At 31.0% G+C, this 19,247-nt stretch overlaps 1 protein-coding gene across 10 annotated transcripts in view; it reads left to right on the forward strand.

Annotated features, from left to right (window-relative positions):
- LOC129988941 (sorbin and SH3 domain-containing protein 1-like) overlaps positions 1-19,247 on the forward strand; it is a 213,980-nt gene that overhangs the window by 175,601 nt on the left and 19,132 nt on the right. For 8 of the 10 annotated variants that reach the window (XM_056097227.1, XM_056097226.1, XM_056097229.1 and 5 more), the window contains 6 exons: positions 2,329-2,399; positions 8,094-8,257; positions 14,304-14,419; positions 15,311-15,399; positions 16,857-17,006; positions 17,116-17,230. In XM_056097227.1, coding sequence (XP_055953202.1) covers positions 2,329-2,399; positions 8,094-8,257; positions 14,304-14,419; positions 15,311-15,399; positions 16,857-17,006; positions 17,116-17,230 — 705 coding nt within the window. The remainder of the gene's footprint in view (positions 1-2,328; positions 2,400-8,093; positions 8,258-14,303; positions 14,420-15,310; positions 15,400-16,856; positions 17,007-17,115; positions 17,231-19,247) is intronic. The other 2 variants (XM_056097228.1, XM_056097231.1) reach the window with 1 other exon arrangement.

The following is a 19,247-nucleotide window of genomic DNA, read 5'->3' on the forward strand; positions in this document are numbered from 1 at the left end:
CTAGTTTTGAAATCAAATTTGCTGCTTATGTAATCTGCGATAAAAATTGTGAGTTATTTTTAAATGTGTTGTGATTATTTTTAATTTAACTGAGTAACTACAAAATAATCATCAAGTTTTGAAAAGCTGTTACTTGAAAAATTTAATTAACTCTTCAATGTTAATCGAAAACTGGAAATGTAAATGTTAAGATTTTATCTCCATTTTCCTTTTCTTACGTAAATTACCATAAGGATTGCAAATTAATTCTCCCGTAGAGAGTAAAAGGGAAAAAGAGGTTTGTTGTTTCAAAAAGTGTTAGGTTGGCCGATGTGATGCTAACGATTTAGATTTCTTTAAATGCCCTTATATGTCTTCTGGTCTTACAGTTTGTGTCTTTTTCTTTGTCGGTAACTTTAAAAATTCTGTAATCCAACAGCCAACTGGCGAGAGACTCATATTCTCTTTTCTTCTTGGAAATCATCACTTTCATACCTCATGGATCAATGCACATATATGTTGTTATGGAAATGTAGCGCCGGAAAAGTTAGCAAAAACAATGACTAGTTGCTAATCATGATCGAAATTTAGTTAAGTTTCCAAGATGTCATCTGAAGAACATCCTTCAAATAGAGATGGTGACGAAATGGCATAAAAGATGGGAAGAAGGTGAAATAGGCCATATTCTTAATATGATAGATACCCAAAGTTTCAACCCGCACGGCCAACTAGAACAGAGCGGATGTCCTGTTCTTCACTGGATACGACCCATTCCCAACATACTTACATAGATTCCATCTGGCCAACACTCTATACTATAGTTTTTGGGGAGATAGCATCACCAGTTCACTATACCACCGATTGTTTGCTGACATTGCCATTTCAAATGAGAAAGCCAGAAATAAATCTCAAAAAAGAATGGTATAGGAAAATTGCATCGGATACCCTTTCTCGCGGCAAGATCCACGCTATAATAAATCACTTCACAAGTACCAAGATCTCTTCAAGACCACTCACTAGTTAAGACCAATATGTTACTCATCAAAATCATCATTTTTTGGTTTTTTACCCCTCTTTTCCTTCCATCTTACGCACGTCCAATTGGTTAGATAACCTAGCATTATGTTATATGTATACCGCCATTGCCAGCTTAGATGAATGATCTCCCGAATCATATAACCAATGCGTTTTCCATTATAAACAATGTTATATTCCAATGCTTCTGAGGAGAACTAAATTGCCATAATGATAAGTTTGGAGAAAAGGTAGAATTTTTAAAGGAAAAAGCGTACAGAAAAATTGTAATGTCTCGCTTTTTTATATTGCATTGTTTGTTCTTTAAAATATAGTTTAAGACTTGGTGATTATTTTGAAATTACTATATATTTAATTACCTTGCTGAAATCTCCGAAACGAATGCAATGATTGCTTTAATAAATATTTTCTTAAAGAAACCCTGATTTTGCTCAAAATGATAATGTTATTTCAAAAAAATTCAACAAAGATCTTCAAAGTTGTAGGTGCAAAATTTTTAAGGAATTTTGTGATGACATTTGTTTCACTACAAAATAAATATCAGTCTTATTAACTTTTAATGCTTTACTCAGCGTTATAAAAATGAATTTCGTTTGAGTAATAAGGAAAAAAAGCAACAATTCTTTTATTTAGTACATACTTTCTTAAAAAGATTAAACTTTAAAAGCTAAACCAAAATACTTCTCTGTGGTTGTATTGTTAGATTTAAAAAAAAGTTATTACTCAAATTTTTTTTAAAAATCTATATAGTTGTCAACTATCTATTGTGTTCTGGTTGCTTTAGTTTTATTGCTTGTAAATGAAAATAAATTCATTTTTTTTTTCTTTTTTTGCCATTTCAAATATTAAATATTCAAGGAATTCTATTAATCAATTTTGTTATTAAATGCTTGGTATGGAATTTTGAACCTGAATTCATATTAAACACTGATTCCAGTGTTCGATAATTTTTATTATTACAATATAAAAACAATAACTTGATTTTTAAATCAACTCCATAAAACGATATATTACATAAATTTTCTTGTTTATTATGATACTCGCATTGTTTATTTTACTGTCTCGACTTGTACCTAGTTTTATTTTCGCTATTTTGGCATTAACGTGCAATGAAATTAAAAAGGGACGAAATGAAGATGTTCTTAAAGACGCTGGAAGAATGTGAGTGAAATATTTCCGTCATAAGAATAGCAAGTAGGCAGCATTGCTAGTAGTCGAGTGGCATTGTCATAGAAAAGCAAATGCATGTGGAAATGATTTCTGCGCTCCGTCTGTTTTATTGCACCTTGTAATCACTTATTGTTTCTCTTGTAGCATGAGCATCTTGGAAGTAGTCCAAGAAGTCCGAGGCCTCAACAGGGTCTCAATCGAAGGTGGCCGAATGTGTGAGTAAAAATTAGACACTTTTAATTGTTATTATTTTGTAATTATTATGTTTATTGCATTATTGGTATCTTATATATAAAGGAAAAAATTTTGTAATCGCTAAAAAATTCAATTTCGAGATTTTATTTAAGTTTATTGTTTTAGACTACCCTAGGTAACAAATGGTTTTAATTTTGAGCATCTAGATTCAAGTAATTATGACTATAATAGGCGCCCTATTATGATCATAACTATGAATTGGAGCGCTTGTGGCTCAACGAAAATACCTACATAATAGAAAATAATAATAGAGTGAAAAAAGTTGCATGTTTTCTTATTCCAATCTTATTTTATTTGACCAACTTCCCTCAACTGTGGTGGAACAATGATGAAATTTAACGGTTATTTGATAAAAAAAAAGTATTTCTTTTATTTTATTCTATATATTTAGAATAAAAATACAGTAGAATGTCTAACTTTATATAATAAAGCATATATATATATATACACACTATGTATATCATTTATATGTTTTTAAAGCTATATATTTATTATAAAAATAGGAATTTTAAGTTATAATATAAAAAAAGTTTTATATCATTAGATAATAATAATTATAAATTTTTAAATTACTTATTTGGTTGTCATGTATATATTTATTTAAATATTTTACAACATGTTTTTGTGGCTAATTCTTCAATATTTTTTATCAGTATTTTCTGAAATGTCATATTCTTTCGGTAAAACAAATCGTTCAATCTAGGTTGGGTAAAATCCTAGATGGGCCCACCTCTTGGCGACTTATTTGAAATCTCGCCAATTTGACTACTAATTGAATATTTGTTATTATTATTATTTTTCAATTAAAAAACGATACTTGAAAGGCTAGAAATAATAATAAATATAATAAATAAAATCCGTCTAGGTTGCCACATTGGCGACGTTATCGCCACTCCTTTGGCGAGAATTCAAAAAGACGCCAAGAGGTGGGCTGTACTAGGATCCACCCCTAGGTTGCTCTAATGACGATCTTAAATATTTTTTAATTCTTTTTAATATAGAAATACCGGTCTCTGTCTTGTTATAGAAGCCCAAACATTTTGTTTCTTTTAGCATATATAAAATTAAATCAATTTTTGGTTCAAATTTAAATGAGTCAATATAGTAAATTTTTCACTGATTTAAAAAATTTACTATATTGACTTAGAATCTTATTACTATATTGGTTAACTGCCTCTTCTATCAAGAATGTTCCTAGCTTACAGCTTAATTAGCTGTCTGGTCAAACTGGCCATGCCTAAATTAATAATAATAATATAATATAATAAATAAATGAATGAATAAAAATTAAAAAATTACAAGTTATTTTTTTTTCTTTTTCTGTATGTTTGCTCAATCATTCAAAGCTACAACTAGCTAAAGAGTGAGATTTGTTATGGGGACATTACACCAAAATTATAGATGCTGTCAAATTTTATGCAGGTTCCGTCCAAGAGAATTCTATTCTCTCTTTCTCTTTTCGATCATACACATATGAATTTATTAATTCATAAAATATAATAACTTTTTCCAAATTCTGGGTAGATTCCCAATAGTGGTTCTTGAGTCAACTTTGGTGTGTCTTTACAAAATCTTGAATATACGAAATGCTTTATAAATTCGGCAAACTTCAAAAAGTCATAATAAATGAAGTGCTCGGAAAAAATTTTGGTTTGCGCATATATAATTAACGGGTCATTCTATTCTCCCACCCCCCCTTTTTATTAAAAAAGAAGCCTGATTCTAAAAGTAACCGAAAGAGGGTTCTCACACATCATACTGAGTCGTTTTATGCAAATCAGGCTTCCATTAACCCTTTCTAGGGCCGTGGGAAGTATTCTTCCCACCAAATTTATCAATCTTTGTATGAAATTATGTAGGTTGGCATAAGTTCTGACACATTTTTTTAGTAAGTCAGAAACTTAGATGCTTTAGTTCTTTATCTCAGACAAAATGATGTGCCTTGATTTGTTACTTAACAAATTAACCAAATTATTAATTAACCAAATTAATTAATGAATCAAATTAAATTTATCTAATAAGCTAAATGAATCCCTTTTCTTATTCTAATTTCAAGCCTAAAAATATTTTAACATAATATGACTAGAAAAAAATGGACCTTTAAAGGGTTAAAACACTTGTTTGGAAATGGATTCGTCATTCAATCTCTGCTATCTTAACAAATAAGAGCGTTAATGATTGAACATTTTTATTAGAATGCTAAACCCACAAATATACCATGGAAAAAGAAATAGAAGCGCAAAAAAACAATCTCTTATTTTATTAAAACTTGGAATTCGGAAAATTGTCTGCGAAGTTGAAACGGTCTTTGAGCGCAAATCGCGTCCAAAAAGTGCCACTGAAGAACTGTAGGCTGAGATATTAAAGGGCAGTTGCAGTATTCTTAAAGTTGAGAGAGAATGGGGATTCTGGAGTCGTTGATTTGACGTATTCTGCACAGAATCTTGGATCTGTAATCCTTACACGATTCGAGCACCTCACCAAGCAAGTTATCACCGTCGAAAATTTAATGTACAGATCCAGTTTTACTAATAAATCAATGTACAAAATTTCATCAATATAGTTTTTTGTGTGTTTTTGAATTATTGTGTTCGCATGTAAACGGGTAAACAGACGGATTTCATTCAAATTTTGGTATTATTGGTATTTGGAATTAGCGGTAGTGATAGTAATCTACAACTTTGATATATCAAGTTTCATTTTTAGCCAATTGTTCACAAGTAGATGTAATTCACTTGGATGGGTAGGATCCAAAATCTGATACCGATATACAATTCTAAATGACAAATCAGTAATTTTATTTATTTCTCTTATTTGTATTTTTGAGTCATGGTGCTTACTTGTAATTAGATAGAAGATCAGATAAACTTCCCGTAGATGGGATTATATAAAATTCTATAATTTAACGAAAAGTCTAAATTTTAAGACTGATAACTCGCTTAGTTTTTGAATTGTTGTATTTATAAACCGACAGACAAGCATATAATTTCATAAATGTGTATTTCTAATTGAAGAAAGATTATATTCATTGAAACCTTGAGTTCTTTTTTTTTCTTTTTTTGTCAATGGTTATAATTTATTATCAATTCTATCTTTGTATATATTTCGTATATATATATATAAAAAAAAGTTGAAGCTGTTGAACCTGAACCTGAACTCATTTCACATTTCTGAGAAAGAATCACACACACACACACACACACACCCTCCTTTATATTAGCTCTTTTCAAAATAGATAATGACTTTGATATTAAGTTTCTGTTTGGTAAAATGTTTTTACACAGAATTTTCTGAAATTTAAAATCATTTATTTTCTGAGATTTCTCCCATTTCTTACTATTATAAAATGTTTCATTTTTCCTTTTTTTGCGAGTAATGATTTTAAAAAATTACATTTCTCATACTGCTTGTTGTGATTGTTTAAGAAATAAACTTTTATTAAAAATCTCGTGTATACATTGTAGGTATTATATCTACTGAATAGATTTTATTTTCTCTAACGTTTACACGATTAAAGCATAATAACCATTGTGTTTATAGCCCTTCTAATCAAAAATTCTAAGAACAGTCTTACAAAGCAGTTTTATTCGTATAACAGGAATCCTAAAATTATAAGCGCTCATACATTCGCATTTGATGAATATTGCGTACTTCCTTTGTTTACTATGCCATCTGCGGTAGGAATAATAGGTAACCCAAATTTGTTCATCTCGCTAGAAATTGCATTACACGGTTGTTATGGAAACAGGCCAGTAATATTTGAAAAGGAAGTCTCCTTTAATAAATTAACTTCTCTTTTCCTTAGAGGTTTTATTATCGCAGCGCGGGTGAAAAGAATGTGAACCTCCACAGATGCTTTTGCTGTAATTTTCTGCGGAAGTAGTAAAGAATAAAAAATGCATGGAATTATTGATTCTCTTAGAACATTTACTTATTCTCTGATGTATGGTCTTAAGTTTTATGAGATTCCGTAATATTTCGTACTGGAACTTCTTACCTCTAAGAATAAGAGGCACGAGTCATTCAGTTGGCTCAAAACTTTCTTTGGATACTTATAGTATAACTGTATTGCAGATATAGTTTGAAATGGACTCTTGAGTAAGCTCATATTCCAAATTTATTGAAACCCTACAGATTGGTTAACTTAACGATTATGATATTTGTATTTATGCTTAACATACGGATAAAACTGCATGACATTTAAATATCCTAAAATCGAACATTCCATTGCAAAATATCGGTAGTTATTGGGATATGTAAAGATTTATAGATATCGGTAAAGTCATATTTAATTTATATATCGAGTAATTAATTTATCTTAAGATTGAATGCTTTATGTCCGTATGTCTTTTTTATTGATCTTTGATTTGTAATTACTTTAGGGTGATTGTACAAATAATGTTTTTGTAATTCGTTGAAAAATTTGCTTTTTTAGAATTCTTGCATGTAGAATAGAACAACATTTTTTTCTTTTATTAAAAATAGAATAATTCCGAGATGTTTACCTATCTAATATATAAAAATGTATGTTTTTTCGTTCGTATTTTATCTGCTGCCTTGCCGTTCATCCGATTGCGATAAAACTTTGACAAATTATTGCTTGCACTTGCGCGAAGTTTATAGGCATGGTGCAATTACTATATCTAAAGTTTAAAAAAATAGAATAAATATTATTTATACTTCTTCTTTATATATCATTCAATTTCATTGACTGTATTCATTGGAGACAAGAAAATAAACATCATTCTTTCTGTCATTCCTAATTAAACAAGATAGTTATTTCAAATTTCAAACGATATTTCCAAAATTATTTCTTCTACGGCAGCAACGCATTGGTTACCAGCTTGTGTATTATATATTATTTGTAACTCATTCTCACGTAATTACATCGAAAGGCATTATAAAGTACCAATAGTTATTAAATTACAAAAAGAATACGTGAAGATTTCTTGAGCCGTGTTATCGGATATATTACTTTATCTTATTAATAAATAATTTGTCATACTTCTCGAAAAATTTCGAATATTTTTTATTAATATTTAATTCGTTATTACATTTTATTAGTTGCATAAATAGTATCTCTATTTTCCACTTTTTTGCATTCTGGCTTTATTTTCATTTGAAAAATTCTGATATATGAAGAAATTTTTTATATTATTTTTAACTCATTCTTATTAATTCAGTACCTATACTTTTATGACCTTTCATAATTAAATATAATTAAAGGTCTTGATATGTTGTAGGGGATCTGCGATGCTTCATTTGAAACAAAATATATTTGAAACCTTTATGAAATATACGTACAACATTCTTGATTCTCTTTGTTAAACGTATTATCATTCATTGTTATTTTCTACCTGAAAACAGTGCCATCGTCCATAATCTTGCTACGTTACCTTTTCCTCTCCAGAAATATATTAACATTTGATAGTAATTTACAGCTACTGTTTTTACAATGCAGCAATAAAAATGTTTCAGTATAGCAAAATTATTGCAAAATGCCATATGTACAGAAAAATATTTTTAAAAATGCTTTCAATAGAAGATTTTGTAATATATTTGTATCTGTGTGCAGTTTTTGATAATTATAAAAAATCGTCTTTTGTTTCTGATTAATATCATTCCGGAATATTTTCTTTTATTTATTGTTGTAGTCTTCTTAGTGATGGCTACGATTCAGATTCGACTCTGATTCGGAAAACGGGTCGAATACCGGAAGTAGATCCAGATCAGCAGAAAGCTTGGTACAAAGAAATTCAAAAAGGTGGCGAAATTCCCCTCACGGGACTTCGAAAATCTGCACCAGAAAGGCCTGCAGGTTGGTTCATGTTTTTTAATTTATTTATTTATTTATTTTTTATCAATTATATAAGAGTTTGAGGCAATTTTAAATTCTCAAACTGTTGAAGTATTAAAATATTTACGGAATATTTCACAAATTATTTTTGTAGGATTTATCCAGTGGCGTATTTATTATTGCGTCGATTTCATAAAAGTGGCGCATTTATTATTTCACATTTCTTAAAAGTGAACATTGAACTAACATTTTATTCATATCTCAATATTTTTAGCAGAGGTTTTTGGTAGAAATGTATATCCTATTTTCTATATGGCATTTATAAAATTATTTCAAACTATACATTTGACATCGCTTTAATAATTGGCATATATCAATCTATAATTTCATGTAACAAAAACCTTAAATGGTTAAGAAGGTTCAATTTTTATTCAAAATTTGAAGGTCCAATTTAATATCAAATTTTCTATTTAACCATTTTCTAAAATTTCATTATGTGAAACCATTTTAATACCTATTTCTTAAGAATTTTGAAATTTTTCAGAGTTGCAATATGATTATGTTTGTTTATTTACTTTTTCTCTAAAAAATTTCTCATAACGTTTTAAGAATGATTTATCAATTTCAATCAATATTTATTTTTCAAAATATTTATGATTTATTAATCAATATAATCAATATTTATGACCAATATTAATAATATCATTATTTATGATCAATATCAATAATATCAATATTTATAATTTACTAAAAATTTTAAATTTTAAAATTTAAGAGGAGTATGTCGTATGACTTTTATATGCGCTTGATATTTGTCTTTCTTATTTTTAATGTTATTCTATTGTTTTTTTTCTTTAATATTAGGTTTTTACTTTACATATCTTAAAAATAAACATTGACAGTAACTTAATCACCTATTTAATACATTTGTGCAATGCCTAATCTGCTATTCAATTCATTTGTGATTTCAGAATCCTCAAATAACACGTTGCGTCCAAACTCCCGTGATTACGGACTCAAACCTCCATGTTATGACCACAAACATTTACCAAATCAATTGTCTCGATCGCCAGTTTTTACATTTCGTGCTACTCCCATCAATCAAAGTCCAACACACAAAATCAATAATTGTGATATGACGGAGGCCAAGTGTAGCACACCTACTCCTCCTAAAAGACATTCTTCGACAGGCCGGGTATCTGCTCTAAGGAAACCTAATGATATTTCGCGTTTTCGGCGTAAACTTCCAAATCCCGATTTTGATATTTCTTTACTAGATTCAACTATCGTAAATCGTCATGATCAGCTATCAACTAATTTCAGTCCAAAGTATAATGAATTTTATTCTTGCGATGTCTCGAATCCTGCTTTGGAATCCCGGTGTTGTAGCAATTCCCGGTTCAGTAAAGTCCCTGACTGCGATGGGAGTATGGATTCTTTCGATTGTGATACATTTACCCAAGATTTGTTTAGGAAAGATTGTTATGATAGTGAATCCATCGCGTCATCTCATCTTAAATCTTTTCAGTCGTTACCATCAACGCCTGAAGCTCGCAGGTATGGTCCTATTTGTACAGAGCATAAGTATAGAAATTATTTTTCGCCATTTAGTCAAAACGAGTGCCCTTATTGGCAGTCAAAACTTACAGATCCTTTTGAGGTTGAAAAAATATTAGCCGAATGCTATGGTGACACATTTTGTCTTCTGAATAATCAAGGCATTTCATCGGAAATTGGAAACTGCGCTGGAAAGGACCATTGGACTATGATTAAAAAAGAAACACCAACACGTTGTTCTAATTCAGATTCTGCAGCATCTATTTCTAGCCAAAATAGTGGACTTTTCTTAACTTCTGCCTTTCGACAGAATGTTCCCGAGTATTCTAGTTCGAACATGGAAAAAAGTGCATTTGAATGTTTTAAAAAGCCTAACGATGAAAACTCTTTTGAAACTACCAAATTCATAAAACAGTGTTCTCTAAATTCCAATCCACTCTGTAGCAAATTTGAAAATGTTAAAGAGACAAATTTAATATCTTCTAACCATAATTCAAATAGGAAGCATGATTCTGAGAATAAAAACAATATTATTGTTAAACCGGTGAATCTTATTAATTCAAGTCGTTTCATGGTCGCAGATAGAAATATTAAAGATATGATGAAAAATGCGACTCACTGGCCTGATCAAAAAACTTTCCCACGAATGATTACTATTCTTCCACCTGTTATTCATGTATTGTCTGGTCCTCTTCGTGAACTGAAACCCCAAGTTGTGCATTCGGTACCTCAAAATAATAAGAAATTACATTGTTCTTATGATATAAAACCTCTACAAATTTATTTGAAAAAATACGGCCAGTCACTTTCCCAAATGGTAGATTACAGTATTAGGCACAATTTAACGGCTGAAATAATTCTAAAAGACTTTTATGCGGATAGATGCAGTTTGTCTACAAAGGTTCCTTTACCTGTTAAACGAGATAAAACTCATGCTTATTCTGCTCCAATATTATGTAATAAATATTTAAAATTTGAGAATAATACGGGTGGTCAAAATAAAATATCTCCTTTAAAACAATCTTATGATAAAGTATTGAATACAAAGAATATTTTGAACCTACCGAATAAAAATAGAATAAATCGTACTAATTCCTTGGAGTTGAAATCCAATACTAGCGTTAAGAGCAAATCGAATCTCTCTTTAAATTCTCAAAATGCTGTCATATATCACGAATATATTGCTTCTATGTTGAGTACAACATCAAAATCCCGAACTTTTGCGCGTTTAAAGAACTTCTTCTCAAGTTTAGAAAATTTGAATGATTTGTCAGTTACCAATAGCAAAAAATTGCGACATTATCAAATAAATACTCTGAACATATCATGGCAAAAAAGATCTTACTATCCCAGATGGGATCAAAATCTTGATCGAAGTTTAAAAATCAGGCATTCATCCGTCGAAAACTTGAGGCAAGTTTTTCAAAACCCAAGAAATGAGAAGCTTTCCAAATATTGTAAAACTACTTTCGAAATGTCATTCCAGTATAAAAGACTTCTATATACAGTGTCCGTTTCGAATCTAGTTGAACGTTACAATAAAATAGAATGCTTTAAATCATCGAAACTAAAATCAATAATGAGTAACTCTCATCAAAATAAATTCGAAAATAAAGCATCACGTACCAATACTTTCTCATTTGAACGGAACAGGAATGATTCCCCTGATTTTAGATGCGGTTTATCACATTGGCAATATAATGAATTCTCTGTGGGAAAATTGAAGAGTCAGTGTAACAACGCGAAAAATTCACAAGTATGTTCTCTAAGTAATTCAAATTCTGACAGTTTTTCTTTGGTACCACATGATGTTCAGAGCAAAGTACGTTTCTTTGAAGATGCTGCCCATGGAAAGTCAGATGGTTCATCATCTGGAGCAGTATCTCACTTCATTCGGAAAGCAAATCTTACCCGAAACTCTTCTTGTTGTGATTTAAGGCAATCCGATGATAATTTTGGTTCTTCGAGTTATTCGAGACTTTTCTCATCTAATTATTTACCAGAGCGAGCTATGTCATGTCTTGATTTGTCTTCCATGTCTGTAGATTCTTTTACAACGGATCAATCAATGAAATATTGTGATAGAGCGTCATCATCAGTTTCATTCCTTTCATCAGAATGCTCAACAATGGGTACTGATATTTTGCATCAGGGGATAAAAACTGGTATTGTTTCGCAAATACGAAACAAATTGGAAAACTTACTGCAATTGCCTTCTAGTCCAACAGGATTATCTAATACAAATTATTGTAGTGTTCCAGATAATTTGCAAAACGTTGCAACAAAACCGCTCAAAGGTCATCATAGGTATAGACATTTATCAAGTAATAGTACCTTGCCACTATCGAGAGTAAAATCAGGATCAGTGCAAGATTTGATTCATAAATTTGAACCTGATTTTAAAAAAGAAAATGTTAATTCAAAATTGTCTATGAAGCATGGATCTCGGAGAACTGTTAATCGGTATGATTCGATTTTATTCGGTTCCAATGGCGAGAAAGAATCTTGCCAACCGTATTTTTGTCAGAGCACCACCCATTTCAGAATAACAGCAACGCAGACGATTTCCCCAGAAATATTTTCTGATAGATGCAAGCTTGAAAAGAGATATAATCAAAAGTCCCAGGAAAATCAAAACTTTTGGAAATCTGCTGTTCAACAATCAATAAACAAACGAATCCAGAATTTAATATCCAGGTTTGAAAATAGCGAAACTTATCAAAGCCAACAACGTAAAATCAGTGGTGGATCTCATAGTAACTTTTATTCAAACTACGCCAGTAGCACTAACAGTGTTCCGAATCTCTATATAAATAGTTCCAAGAACTTCAATTTTCCCGCCAGTGTTGGATCTATTTCTCGAATTGGAAGAACACTACCTTCTCAATCAGTAGTTTCATCTGCTTTCAAAGGAAATAGATATCACCTGCCCAATTCTGCTTTTGCCGATTGCAATCGAACAGCTGTCTTATCACCCACAGCTTATCTTCAGAAGTACTCTCCTAGGGTTCAGAACTCTAGCCCAAGGCCATACGTGAAAAGGACTGCCAGTATTAAGAACGAAATGGATATCCGTACAGGTTAATCTGATTTCAAATCCGACTCTTATTAATCCTCACATGCACAATGGAATGATTTTTCACAATGAAAATTGCACTTCTGTCTCATTTTAGAAAGCACAGTTTGAATTATTTACACGCAAACATGCACCAATGGATTGAATGATCACCTTCTATTGTCTTCTCACTTACTAACCTACCATTTTTCTTATTGATTTATATCAAATTTTTATATATATATAATCATATATTTTGTAAAATATTTTATGTAAAATCCTGAAATAAATGTGATAATATTTTTTCTCATCAGTTCGGTTGTATTTATATGCTATGCCTCTCGATCTCTTCTTTTAAGCTATATAAAATGGAATATGTGAATTTTTAATTAATTGAACTCAGAATAATTCGGATGCAAAAAGATCCAAATATAAATTCGGATCCAATATAATAAAAGATCCAAATATAAATATAAATTATATGCACATATGCAAATAAATAAATTCATTTATATTCTGTAGTCAATGTAAGCATTAAAACAATTGAGCTTAAGCGATTTAAAATCTTTAATATAATCTTAATTAATTAAGATTATATTAAAGCGATTTAATTTAATATAAATTTAAATCTGAAAACTTTTTTTCTTTAGCGTTTTTTTCTTCCTTTTTTACGAAAATGAAGTAAATCTGAATTATAGATTCTGTTTATTACACAAATGATTTTAAAAATGTCAAGGAACGTAAACTTCAAAAATATCAAGGTAAAAAAGGAATCAGAATCTAGAACGAATTCGTTTTAATAACGATTCTATTGGTCGGATGTATGATTGATTTACGATTAGTTCTTTCAAGTACTTAATTATTTTGTACTTTCAAGCAATAATTAAATCCATAGTTAATTAGCTAGATCTTTTCTTTATCCAAAGAAAATAAAGCTAGGTAATTTAAGCCTTCTTGTATTTATTAGAAGGTTTCAAAAATCACTGAAACTAATTTCATAAACTAAAGGCTCATTATGTAGGGAATTTTTTTAAATACATACCATATAATGGAAGAGGGAATAATTTTATGATAGTACTTTCCTCAAATATAAAGTTCTTTCAAAGTATTTGCATCATAATTTTTTTTTAAATATTCCCTCACTATATAGTTTCATTCTAAATGATAAATAAATAATATCAATTTTTTTCTTTTATTGAATGAATTTTTAAATTCCTCTATTTTACTCTTACTCGGATTTTACCATCATATTTCCGAATGAGACATTTTTGCTTTGGTGAACGAAGTTCTTACACTTAAACCAATTGATTTTATTTATCTTATGCTTCAATTTTAATATTAAATGCACATAAGAAAATTATAGTTATGAGAAAAGTATATTTTTTAAAATAGTATTTAGGATATTAAAGTTGATTCTGAAATATTAATATATTTAAACATAATACATTTTTACAGCTCCCACACACAAGTACGAAGAAACGGAAGTTAACATTCATTATCGAAGTCCTGTACGACACCTGGAAAAAGAATATATTGATGAAGAAGAACTGAGGAAAATACAGGAAGATGCGGTAAGATTTATTTTTCCTTTCAATTTCTTTTCTTCGCATTGCAACCCGAATGGGATTTCCTTGTAAGCTTTTGTTTAGTGTTTGAAAAGAAATGTCGATAAGCAATACAAGTTTTCAATGTTTTACTTTTTATTTGCTTTATGTTTTATTTACTTAGAATAATATTAGTTTAGTTTTTCAAACAATAGTTCTGGGATTTAAAAAAAGATTCGTTTATTAAAATTGTTTTTTGAGATATTTCTATCACTTTAAGCTTTTTAAATGATAATATGTTCGATTTTACAATTTTTCTGGGCTACTATATATAATATTAAATGCTAATAAATTTCATTGGTAAATCTAATGTAAATCTTCCAATTAATTATTCAATAGCGGACTTAAGAGGAAAACAACGTACTTTTCTACAAAAAAAAGCCCCATAGCATTGTCAATTCAATATTTCACGTGTGTGTGTGTGTGTGTGTGTGTGTGTGTGTGTGTGTGTGTGTGTGTGTGTGTGTGTGTGTGTGTGTGTGTGTGTGTGTGTGTGTGTGTGTGTGTGTGTGTGTGTGTGTGTGTGTGTGTGTGTGTGTGTGTGTGTGTGTGTGTGTGTGTTATCATTGCTGTTGCAATCAGTGAACATTACTTTATGTTCTATAGTTATATTATAATGTTGTACAAATTGATAAGAGTGTCAGAAGATCTTGTTAAAAATTGCGGCAAATATCAAATATCTATGACAAAAATTAGAAGCATCTCTATTCTGAGCAACAATATATATATATATATATATATAATATATATATTCATATATTAAAGCCATTTATATATGACTTGAAATTGAAGAATGATTAATTCATTTTTTATTCTAAAAGTAAAATTTAAATCTAGTTTATTTTTCTCCTCGTCTAGATGCGGAAGTTGTACGAAGAAGAAAGACGTAAAAAACACCAACAAGAGCTGGCAGAAATCGAAATGAGAAGGCACAGCGATTTCTTTACGTGAGTGTACAAAATTTTTTTTATTAATAACATTTTGTGTACAGTATCTTTGTGTTAGCATGATTTGATATCTTTTACTTCTTATCTCGGTACATAGGAATATAGTCGCTATATACAAAAAATCTTTTTTCACGAAATATAATTTTGTGTGATTCAGGAGTTTCTGCAGATCAACTGAAACGTTGTCCAAATGATATAAGATTCTGCAATTTATCATATTGTCATCAAGCTTGTATACTTACAGAAAGGTTTTGCTCACAGCAGTTTTGTCCATAAAATAATCTTTTGTACAACTTTTAGAAACTGTGTAGTGAACTATCCATTGAATATTTGAAAAGATTCTTATTCGGTTTTTTGCTTTGTAAATAGTTGTATGATAAACTATTTCATTTATAACAAAATTTTCTTCACTTTATCCGCAGTATTCATTTTATTCGACAGTTAAATATGACGACTTAATCTCAGTTTTGAATTTAATTGTGTATAAAGATGATGAAATAAAAATCTGTTGGTTGGAGATTTCTTTTTTACCAATATAAGCGCTAAAGTTTGGAACGTAGAATGCCCACTCCGATTTCATCTAGTCATCTGATCATAATTTAAAATTACGATGTCTATTTCTTACGATCTTTGAATAATTTATTAATTTAGAAAGTAAACAACTCAATTATATTTTCTTTAACTTTTTTATTTTGTCACTTTTTGATATAAAGGCATGTTTTTTATTGCTTGAAATTTTATATATATTCTTATTTTACAAAACGCGAACAGTAATGCATGTATCTCTATCATGATATCTCTTAATTTAAATTCTAATTTATTTCTTAATTTTTATCTTAAATTAGTCCATGTTAGCTTCATTTTAAAATATTCTCTTATTTCGTGATCTAATTCCCACTTTTTTATATAATTCTACACTCGCTCTAGAAAACTGATGTCTCCTGCATTTCCTACACTTAGAGCGAAGGAATAAAAATCCCTAATGCTTACAACATTCTTTTGAAGATACCTGAGATTCCATTCCCTAAATCAACACATGGGAAAGAAATACCTTTCAGAATCTCATAGTAAAGTCACTGAAGGGACAAATTTCGGACCCTTTGCTCTTATGTCGCGATGTAGACTGACGCATCGCTTATCGCTTTTTCTCTGTTCATAATATGGCTCTCGTAGTAAAATAAATCGAAGTTAAGAATCCAAAGAATTCATATTTTCGTCAACGCACTATTAAAATATGTTTATATGCATTTATCTCTAAAATTGTATTGGAATCGATTATTCTTTGTTGAAACATTTTGTTTGGTATATCGCAGATAATCAAGCATCTAAAAATCCCGTTCGATATCTCTGAATATTCCAATATCAACATTTTTCTTAGTTATTTAATTTCAATGTTTTTTATTTAATGATTGTAAGTTAATGTGTACCTAATTTTTTACTTTCGCTGAAATGTTTAGACCATCACAGAAGTCTCCGATTCCGTTGAATAGATATGATAATCCTTTCGAATCCAATTACCACAATTTGGCGCCACACGGGTTCTCGAGGGGACCGCCTCCTAAAACCATGGCAAGAGCTTTATATCCATTTACAGCTCAAACAACCAGGTAAACGGCTTATATAGGTTTTTTTTCTCCTTAATCTTCAATTGTAGAATTATCTCTGGCTACTGTGTATGATAATGTCTTATCATTCTTGTTATATTTCTCCTCACAGGGAGCTTAGTTTAAATAAAGGCGACATTGTATACATCACCAAACAAGTCGACAAGAACTGGTATGAAGGAGAACATCACGGTCTTGTGGGTATTTTCCCAGTCACCTATGTTGAGGTAAGATTTTCTGTACAGTGGAGTTTCCAATATTCGAGGCAATGGATCAAATACAATTTATCAAGGAATAAGTATAGGAAAGAACACCCTAAAACAATTTTAACTCATTTTGTGGGAAGTTACCATTTATGTAAGGCGACAGAAAGTTAAAATTTCATCGAAGTTGTAGAATATAAAATATTATACTCTATATATGTAATTGTTACTCATCCATTCATTCAAAATTGCTTAAAATAAACATGTGCCTTTTTTCGTCAATTAAATTCATTTTCAATTCAATTAATGATTTCATTTACTGGCAATTGAATAATTGCATCAATATTATTCTTAATTTCAGCAAAGATAAAGTGTATTTGAATGCAATAAAATAATTGTACGTAGAAATGGCGGTCCTAAGCAGTACACATTATGAAACCCCTCTTTTAATAAGTGAGTCATTGGGAGACCTACTAGTCTGCGCACCCTGAAGATGTTCTGTTTCTTACTAGCCCTAACAATATTCCTTGAAGTCACCTGTAACATCATCAAGGCAACCTCAACCAGATTCCTTTACTGCAACTGCAATCTAAAAGTCTCACTCTATGTTTTATCAATAATTATCACTAACTTCACAAACTACTTGTATGTCAAGTACCAGAACAATTACTAACTAGTATCTTTCAGATAAAGCACTCGCCCACCATATTTTCTGAAACTTACTAAACTGATAAGCGTTCTATTGATAGATCCTACTTCCTACAGACTATTCCTTTGGCAAAGATCAATCAATAGTCTTCTTTTCTGCCTATGCAGACCTTAATTGATATGGTACTTACAGTTACCATCCACTCCTAAACTTCTGCTGTCATACCATTCTGAGGGACCACAATATTCTACATACCACTTTACATGATTTCAGATTCTCTTTTCCCATCAATATGAGGTTTTAGATCCTATTCGAGTGGACGGTTCTTTAGCGATATGTGATGCACGAGGATAGAACCTGGTACCTTTTGGTTTGCAGTCCAGTAACATGACCAGGATACAAAAGCAATTGCTCGTGTAGCGTAGTTGTTAACTGGATTATAAGCTATTCACCACAGACTCTCCCTCCAGTGAGTCGGAGTTAAGACGAACGTTATGACTGTTGAGTGATGATGTATTAGCTGTTGATTCTAATGCGCCTGTGCCCATTTGAGTAGCGTCAAGCTTTATAACGAGCGTGCGTGGGTGAGTGGTTGCTGATGCTGTTGCTGCGTTAAGTGAGACTGACGACTTTGGTTGCGGGAAGATGGCGCCACAACAGCTGTACGAAGGTTGAAGGTTCATCGTCCGATGTCACCAATGTTACGAATTGTTATGAGCGAGGATAGAACCTGGGACCTTGTGGTTCGCAGTCCAGTAACATGACCAGGATACAAAAGCAATTGCTCGTGCAGCGTAGTTGTTAACTGGATTATAAGCTATTCACCACAGACTCTCCCTCCAGTGAGTCGGAGTTAAGACGAACGTTATGACTGTTGAGTGATGATGCATTAGCTGTTGATTCTAATGCGCCTGTGCCCATTTGAGTAGCGTCAAGCTTTATAACGAGCGTGCGTGGGTGAGTGGTTGCTGATGCTGTTGCTGCGTTAAGTGAGACTGACGACTTTGGTTGCGGGTAGATGGCGCCACAACAGCTGTACGAAGGTTGAAGTTTCATCGTCCGATGTCACCAATGTTACGAATTGTTATGAGCGAGGATAGAACCTGGGACCTTGTGGTTCGCAGTCCAGTAACATGATCAGGATACAAAAGCAATTGCTCGTGTAGCGTAGTTGTTAACTGGATTATAAGCTATTCACCACAATTCCTACCAAATACCATTCAAAAGAAGAGATGAAATTGATTCCTGATTACATAGGTATTGAAACACCCGTACTTGCCTAAAGGCAGCGAGCCCCTGAAGGGTGGGCCTAGTCTGAGGACTTGGGAATTCGGCATTGGTGCATGGATTTGGTAAATTAACTGTGCATGAATGCAGTGAAAGAATTTTATT

The sequence above is a fragment of the Argiope bruennichi genome, chromosome 10 (genome assembly GCF_947563725.1).
Source record: "Argiope bruennichi chromosome 10, qqArgBrue1.1, whole genome shotgun sequence".
Classification (NCBI taxonomy): domain Eukaryota; kingdom Metazoa; phylum Arthropoda; class Arachnida; order Araneae; family Araneidae; genus Argiope; species Argiope bruennichi.